Source organism: Lactuca virosa, chromosome 5, assembly GCF_052849685.1.
Source record: "Lactuca virosa cultivar CGN04683 chromosome 5, Lactuca_virosa_CGN04683_v6, whole genome shotgun sequence".
In the NCBI taxonomy this organism is placed as follows: domain Eukaryota; kingdom Viridiplantae; phylum Streptophyta; class Magnoliopsida; order Asterales; family Asteraceae; genus Lactuca; species Lactuca virosa.
The window spans coordinates 136,246,614-136,255,201 of NC_136430.1; the positions used below are offsets into that span (position 1 = coordinate 136,246,614).

Below are 8,588 nucleotides of genomic sequence, written 5' to 3' on the forward strand. Positions count from 1 at the left end.
AGGAATAAGGGGTGAAACTGCGAGGTTCGGTCCTTAAGAACCGAGAGGGAGGGTTCGGTCTCGGTGCATGAGAAGGTGGGTCTCGGGTCCGAAGATGAGGAGGAAGCGAAATGGACCGAAGGCTCGGTTCATTTCGGTTGTTTATGAGGTTTCGGTTCTGCTGACTTCGGTCCTCAGGGAAGTTTGGTCCGAGGCTAAGTTCGGTCCTGAAGGGACCTTCGGTTCCATGTAGTTCGGTCCTAATAAGGAGCTTCGGTCTTAGCAGGATTCGCCTCTAAGAGGGTTTCGCTTCAAGAGGCTCGGTTCCAATAGGGTTTCGGTCCTAAATGGCTGTTTTTCAAGTAAACTTCCCGATTCGAGTGGTTTTTGACAAAGTTAAGGGTCGGGATGACCCGGATGACTATAAAAAGTTGAGAGAGATTTTGAAAGAGAGATTTGGGAGAGATTTGGGAGGGGTTTGGGAGAGATTTGACTGTAGTCTTTGTTAGTGTTTATCCTGGCAATGCAAGGTTCGTAAATCATTTAGGCTTTGTTTATGAATGTTTTAAGCCCCCAAAGGGTCCATAATCGTGTTTTGGTGCATTTAACTCCCTTCTTAGGGTTTTACATTGTTAAACACATAAAATCCCCGAGACACTTGAATTCTTGCCATATAAATGCACATTTTCATAGAATAACTTTTAACATAGAAGTACTAGTTAAGTTTGACCGGTTTGACTCGTTGACTTTGACTTTGACTTGTTGACTTTGACTTTGACTTGTTATTGACGGTTGTCACAGACATGAATCGATTATGGTTCTTCATCAAAGAGTAAAATATATACGCCCTCAAGCTGCATAGGAAAATTCATGGTTCTATCAGACCCCATAAGTTTCTCTTCACGTGCAGATAGTTCTATGTTTTCGCCCATTTCCTCTTTAGTGTCTTTTTGTTCCCCACCATCAGTTTGTATGATAGGGCCAATAGAGATATAGGTTGTTGCCTAGCCAAATTATTCTTTTCTTTCTCATAAAATCTAAATATATCTTTCCTCTTTAGCTACCTTTTCATTGGCTTCAGTTGCCAACTTGTCTTCTTTCTCTTTGGCGTTAACCTCTACCTTGGCATTGTTTTCTATAACCTTGATTGATGCCTCTTTTTTTTCTTCCACTTCCTTGAAGGATTAAATAGCTTTCTTTTCTTTTAAAGCTTTGTCTACCTTAAATCCCCAAATGTTTTCATGTTTTGGTACCCAACTTAACAACTTCATCTAAATCTTGAGCCTTTTGATGCAAAGATCAATCCTTTATAGACTTCATGAATTGAGGCTTCACTTTTTTTTAGAACAACAGCGAAATAAATTAAAGAAACCCAAAACTAGCTAGGAGCTACCAAACAAGATCAAGGCATAATTGGATTGATTAACCAAGCAATCCAATTGATCCTAGCGTTAGAGTTTCCAAAAGTAAACCAACGAAAAGAAAAATCAACAATATTATCAAAGATAAACTGTTTCTGATACTTTGAGGCTTCACTTTTTATTTCTATATTTTTTTTCTTTCTCTCTCTTTTTCTTCACTTTAAAACTTTGTAATATTACTTTGTTTTGAAATATTGCCAATGGAGAGAGATCAAAGGTTTCGCAGTATGTTCTGAGACTCAACAACAGAGCCGACCCATGGGGAGTTCAGAAGGCGCCCATGAACAGGGCCCAAAAAATCATAGGGCCCATATTTTTTTAGCATTTATAGTAAGTTGTTATCAGTTAAGGGCCCAAATAGAAATTAGGTTTGGTAAGCATCAAGCGACGCAACGCAAGGAGGAGCAGGAAAATCATTTTTTTTTTTGGGAAAAGAAAAAAACGCTTCAATTTCTTCTTCTTCGGTGATAACGCATGGGTACAAATTAAATCATTCTCATGACGGGAAACAACAACAAGATTATTGTTGCTTAATATCAGTAGGTTTAAGAGGCAATCATCAATCTTACTAGTTACTTCTTTCTTCTTTCTTCACGAAATCTTGAAGGCTGAAGCACGATTTAAGATGCAATCATCAATCTTGAGGTTTCAAAATCAGAAGGTAAAGGATTTCTGAGTTTTGACTTTTTTCTGATTTTTTTTCTACTTCGTTTTTTATGGGTTTGTAATAAGAAAGTAAAGAGTTGTTATTTTTTGAATTTGAAGGTATGGACAAAGTTGTTTTGAAAACCGAAAGGCACAAGGAGGTCAGTATCGAAAATCAGAAAGAATAAAGAAATCAATTTCTGATTTTTGAAGGTACAATCAACTCAGCTTCTATTTTTTTTTTTTTGGGTTTGTTTTTTATTTTTATTTCTGATTATTTATGATTTATAAGAAGTAAATCTACTTCAGTTTTTTTTCTTTCATTCTTTTTTAATCCTATTTTCTTGATTTCAAATGCATTGAAGAAAAAATCTTCGAATTGTCAATCCTTCTTTGAGGTTTAGAAGTTTATGAATTTTAGATTTTTTTAGTTTCAAAAAACTAGAGGGTAACTTTATGATATCTGATTTTTTAGATAGAAGCAAATTAGAGTTTTATTTTTCTCATATTATAATATAACTTGTTGGTTTCATTTTGTTCTTTTTATAGTTTTATTAGAAGCAAATCATCGATCAGAGTTTTATTCTTCAAAATCAAGAAGAGAAGCAAATCCCCAAACCAGAGCATTATTATTTAGAAGGATTACACTTTTCAAGTTGAAGCAAATTTGTTTTTTTATGTGTGTATTATTTTTTCATGAAAATTAACTTATGTATTTTACAATAAAAATGAAAAAGTATAATTGGTTTGCTTAAATGTTTAGATCTTTCTAATTTTAGGCCCCATTTTTTGTTAAAATGCACAGGGCCTTCAAAATCTCTCGGCCGGCCCGGCTCAACGACAACACTCTAACGGTTAGGGACGAAGCTTGAAACAAAATCAACTTTAAGAACCATTTATGTAATTAATGGAACATCTGGACTAAACATAAAACTTTTGACATATCTCAAGAAGTTTAGGGAAAAATTTTGTAATTTACATTTTACTAGATTAACATATTACACCTTGAGCAAAAACTTTTACAAAAACCCTGTTATAATTGGGCGCGCCGATTCCAGGATCTCTGCTTTCAAGTTAAACATTTAATCAAAACCGACTGCAATTGCTTCTAGTTTTGCTTGATCGGGTATGCGAATGAATTATAATTTTGTGTTATGTGTTGGAGTCGGACGATAAAAAAGAGGGATATGCAATTGCTTCTTGTTTCGCTAGATCCATTCAAGGAAATCGCGGTTTCTTTTTCTAATTAATTCAAAGCCCATGATGAAATTGAAGAAGTTATCGACGAATTTGGCACAAATACCATCCATGCGTAAGAAGTTTAGCTCTTTAGCAGCAGCAGCAGGAATTCAGAAGGAGAAGACGGATTGTGTGGTGATAGGGGCGGGTGTTGTGGGAATAGCTGTAGCCAGAGAATTGTGTTTGAATCATAATAGAAATGTTTTAGTGATCGAATCCGCTTCCACTTTCGGCACCGGTAGCAGTTCGCGTAATAGCGAAGTTATTCATGGCGGAATCTATTACCCTCCCAATTCTCTCAAGGTTCTCTCTTTTCTTCCTTCATTTACTTCCTCCTTCAATCTCTCAATGTAACAACACTCAATTCAGTAGTTCTAGATGTGCAAACCGTTCATTTTAGCCTTTCTATAACGTCTTTCTGCATCCAAAATTCTGTTCCTGATTCCAAAATAGTCTGCAGGCTCGTTTTTGTGTTAGAGGAAGAAGGTTACTATATGAATACTGTAAGGAACATGGGATTCCACATAAGCAAATTGGGAAGCTAATAGTAGCTTGTGGACATGAAGAGATTCCAAAGTTGAATTATCTGTTGAATCGTGGGAATGAAAATGGAGTTGAAGGGCTAAGAATGATGAAGGGATCTGATGCAATGAAATTGGAGCCTGAGTTGCAATGCCTGAAAGCTTTATGGTCTCCAACTTCAGGAATAATCGATTCACATTCCTTAATGCTCTCACTAATGGTATGACTCCAACTTTTTGCCCCATTCAAAAAGGAGTGAAAGACTTCATTAGTACAAAAGACGTAAATGCCCTCCTCATATAAATAAAATTACGTTGCTATTTCTTAGGGTGAAGCAGAAACTCATGGAACAATTTTTTCTTACAACTCAACTGTGATTGGTGCTCATATAGAAGGAAATCAAATTAATCTCCACATTTCTGAGACCAAATCTTTAAAAAACTTGGATTCAAAGTCTCAAGGGAACCCGGATATTATACTTCTCCCTAAACTTGTAGTCAACGCTGCAGGGTTGACTTCTACAGCTCTTGCAAGGCGTTTTCATGGCATAAATCATGGAGTGATTCCTCAATCTTATTATGCACGTGGATGTTATTTTTCTTTATCGAATATTACGGTTTCGCCATTTAAACACTTGATTTATCCTATACCTGAAGATGGTGGTCTTGGGGTTCATGTTACTTTGGATCTTGATGGAAATGTCAAATTTGGCCCTGATGTTGAATGGCTTAGTGATATAGATGATATCTCAAGTATGCAAAACAAGTAAGGTTATGCTACTTTTGTTTGTGATTAAGTCTTGTTTGAATAAATGATGTTAAAAAATATTTAGGAAAAAAAATGAGGGAAAATTTGTGAAAGGTTTGGAGTTAATGGAGTAAGTCTCTTTAAGTTGTTCTTTTTGCATTAAGTCAAAACACAGTACCCATTTGTAGCTCAGTTTACTAGATTTTTTTCCTCATTAAGTGTTGTTTGGATAACTGATGTTTAAAAAGTAATAGAAAAATGATGGCACACTTGGTGAAATTGGATAAAAAAAAGGAAAATGTGTAAATGGGGAATCTAATGAAAGACCTTATGTTTTGTGTTTTTTTTTAGTAAATTACACGAATGGTCCCTATGGTTTGGGGTAATTTGCACGCTTGGTCCCTAACTTATTTTTTTAACTCGGAAGGTCCCTACTATATGTTTTTGTTACGCGGTTGGTCCCTGTCTTACCTAAAAAGACTATTATTTAAATAGGGAAAAATGATGGGGTAGGTAAGGTAAGGTGAGGGGGTGAGGTTGGAAGTGTGTTTATTTAAATAAATTAAAAAATCAAACACAAAATAGTCTTTTTAGGTAAGACAGGGACCAACCGCGTAACAAAAACAAACAGTAGGGACCTTCCGAGTTAAAAAAATAAATGAGGTACCAAACGCTTAAATTACCCTAAACCATAGGGACCATTCGTGTAATTTACTCTTTTTTTTTGGGATTAAACCTCATCTTTATTTTTTTCATGAAAAAGACCTTATATTTTTTCATTTTTTCCAAAAAAAAAAACCCTCAACTTTGTCTTTTTTTTCCGAAAAAAACTCTCAACTTTGTCTTTTTTTTCCGAAAAAAACTCTCAACCTTCTAAATGTTTCCAAATAAATCCTAACTTTTTTAGTTTTTCTTGAAAAAAAGACTCACATTTTACAACATTTTTTAGAGAAAAATGACTAAAAGAGCTAGATTAGAAAATATGAAAAAATGCAAGGTCTTTTTCATAAAAAAAAAATATTTTGAAGTTTAAAAAAACACAAAATATAAGGTCTTCTATGAGATTAACCCTTAAGTAAAAAACAAACACCCATATATAGCTTACTAAGCCATGTTTCTTTTTTTTCCAATTAAGTGTTGTCAGGATAAATGATATTTAAAAAATATTTGACAAAAATGTAAAAAAAAAAAATGACGACATATTTGGGAAATAAAAGAAAAAGTAAATGCATGAAAATTTGTAAAATGTCAGTAACTTAATGTGGAAAGTTTCAATTTTTGTCTTTTGCACGTCAGTCTTAGTCTCAGTCCACTCCAACAGACTTGTCGTGTTATGTCCTTTATAATATTTTTACCTACTAGTATTTTTTTTTTCTAATGAATTTTTTTTTAATAAAAATTCAGGTTTGACTATACGGTATGTGCTGACCGTGCCAACAAATTCTATCTGGCAATTAGGCGGTACTACCCTTCTTTAAATGACGCGGCCCTGCAACCTGCTTATGCTGGCATCAGACCAAAAATTTCTGGCCCAGGAGACGCATTTTCTGATTTTCTCATTCAGGTTCTTATTTAAAATTCCTTTTCAATTAATCATATAAACATAATATTTCAACTTATATACGAATCATTAAATACCATATATCAGTACTTACATACTTTCAGTTATAAAACATTAAGGGCTAAATGCAATAAACAACAACCTACTTTCATTTATTTGTGTAGTATAGCATCGTATGTATATTTACCATTACATCATTCTACTTACAGTTTTTTATTTTTTTTTTGATAAATATATTTAGTTATAAAATTGTACTTTAAATTTCTTTTTTTTTTTTTTAATTATGAAATATAATCCCAACACTGTTGTGTAGGGAGAGGAGGGTCATGGGATACGGGGACTTGTAAACCTCTTTGGGATCGAGTCTCCCGGTCTAACATCAAGTATGGCAATTGCAGAGCATGTTGCAGCCAAGCTATCAAGATTCTAAGTTTCTATTGGCCCATGATTTACTTATTGTTCTAATTTTTACATTTTTATTGGAAAAAAATACAGAAAAACACATCATTTTATTGATTTAGTCAATTAACTATTTTTATGTAATGACTAAACCATTATACCTTTTTCACCATTTAATAAAAACATTTTTTTCGATTATCTGGTTTTGATATCAAGTCAAAATACCGAAAAGTACTTTCATCATTTTATTTATTTAGCCAATGAACTATTATTTTTATTGATTAAGTCAATGAAGTATTATTAGAATAACAAATTATTAGTTTAGTGGCTAAATTAAGTATGTTGTGTTTTTGTGTATCTTTATCCATTTTTCAAATCGGGTAATAAAAAAACTATTTTTTTAAACCATATACAATCTCAATCGTTTTTAGTAGCAGGTTGCATGTGAAAAAAATTGAATATAAACTTTTTAATTAGTGTTCGATTTGACTATTGATATGTTAATAAACTTAGATAGACGTATATTAAAATTATATCGTCTCAATGGCGTCTAGGGATGTGTGTTTGGACCGAATACTCAAACCGGAATCGAAACCCGACCCCACCTGAATTAGGATAGAATAAATTATTCGGACCGGTTTACCCAAATAACACCTAATTCGGCTCTAGAAACCCGGACCGAAAACGTTTAATAATATTTTTTTTCTTGAACTAGATATAGTATTTCCTTATAGTTTAGGACCAGGTTTTACGGTTCATTTGGGTTATTCGGGTAATTTCGGTTCAAAAGAGTACCAAACTATTCAGGTTTTTCGGTTTATTTGGATTATTCGGGTCATTTCGATTCAAAAGCATTGTGTACATGTTATTTCGGTCGTTTCGGGTTACTAACCGAACCGAACCGGTCCCATATTAGTATAATCGGTCCGGGTTTTGGTTCCAACTTTTCATCCAATTCGGGTTTTGGGTTATTAGGGTCCGGGTCGGTTCCTGCCCGAAGCACATCCCTAATGGCGTCTATCATTGGTTGTGAGTAAATAAAATTAAATATAATATGTGGTTTATTATTATATGGGGATTAATGCAGAAAAGTCTCATTATCTTGGGGAAATTTTTAATAAAGTCCTAAAAGTTTTTTTTAACAGAAAAATCTCGATTATTTAACATTTTGCCCAAATTAACGAAAAAAATCATTTTTTATATTTGAACAACAAATGACAAATTATGTAATTTTCTCAAAATAATGAGATTTTTATGTTCAAAAAAAACTTTTAGGACTTTATCAAAAAATTTCTTGAAATAATAAGACTTTTCCGCATAAAACCCTTATTATTTGTGACTATTGTTATAGTTAAATAATTTGAAAATAACTTATTTGCTCAAATTTTTAATTTCCATCATTATGATTATTTCAAATATTGAAAATGGTTTTGTTTTTAATCTAACAATATAATTTTTAATTTAATGTCATTTTTAACATTTGTTATTGTTTGTTGTTTTTAAAACTGCTTCTTTGGAAAGTTTTTATCATTAATTCAAAATTTATGACATTAAAATAAGTTAATTTTTACATACAACAACATTTAAACTAATAAATTTTGAATATTTTGTTGAAGTTAAACATTTAGTTTTAAAAGTAGAATAGTAATAGAGGTTATTATTTAAAAAAAAAACAAATTAATGTGATTTAAGATAAATGGAACAAAAAAAATCAACATCTATTTTCTTTTTACAAGAAACTATACAAATAAGAAATAAAAGAAAAAATCAAACTTCTATTACTTGCATTACAAAAAGATAAATATATTCATTTTAAACTACCAATCTTCATCATAGCTTTTCAGCAACCATAAGAACAATAATAAAATTTATTAACAATGACATATTCTAAAGTCTACTTCTTTCTTGTATCAATGAAAAAAACAAATTCAACTTCTATTTTTTTTTTCAAGAAGCTATACAGATAAAAAAAATAAAAGAAATGATTAAGCTTCTATTATATGCATTAAAATGGAAAAATACATTCATTGAACTAATAATCTTCATCATAGCTTTTAAGACAATCATATGAACAA

The 8,588-nt window shown here is 32.3% G+C and overlaps 1 protein-coding gene across 2 annotated transcripts; it reads left to right on the forward strand.

Annotated features, from left to right (window-relative positions):
- The first annotated feature begins 3,030 nt into the window (after window positions 1-3,030).
- Window positions 3,031-6,680, forward strand: LOC145117417 (FAD-dependent oxidoreductase family protein). 2 transcript variants are annotated; one of them, XM_079053711.1, is made up of 5 exons: window positions 3,031-3,587; window positions 3,745-4,026; window positions 4,135-4,571; window positions 5,958-6,117; window positions 6,428-6,680. In XM_079053711.1, the coding sequence occupies exons 1-5, from the start codon at window positions 3,306-3,308 to the stop codon at window positions 6,542-6,544; spliced, it is 1,278 nt and encodes a 425-aa protein (XP_078909837.1). In that variant the 5' UTR covers window positions 3,031-3,305; the 3' UTR covers window positions 6,545-6,680. The 2 variants fall into 2 exon arrangements, with proteins under 2 accessions (XP_078909837.1, XP_078909838.1); XM_079053712.1 differs by having other exon boundaries at window positions 3,410-3,587; window positions 3,738-4,026.
- The last annotated feature ends 1,908 nt before the right edge of the window (window positions 6,681-8,588 follow it).

What these genes read in the sequence shown, in the direction of transcription:
- LOC145117417 (XM_079053711.1), top strand. Translation starts at nt 3,306, where the DNA reads ATGATGAAATTGAAGAAGTTATCGACGAATTTGGCACAAATACCATCC. An exon ending in ACCCTCCCAATTCTCTCAAG is followed by an intron (nt 3,588 to 3,744) that starts GTTCTCTCTTTT and finishes AATAGTCTGCAG; the next exon opens with GCTCGTTTTTGTGTTAGAGG. An exon ending in ATCTCAAGTATGCAAAACAA is followed by an intron (nt 4,572 to 5,957) that starts GTAAGGTTATGC and finishes ATAAAAATTCAG; the next exon opens with GTTTGACTATACGGTATGTG.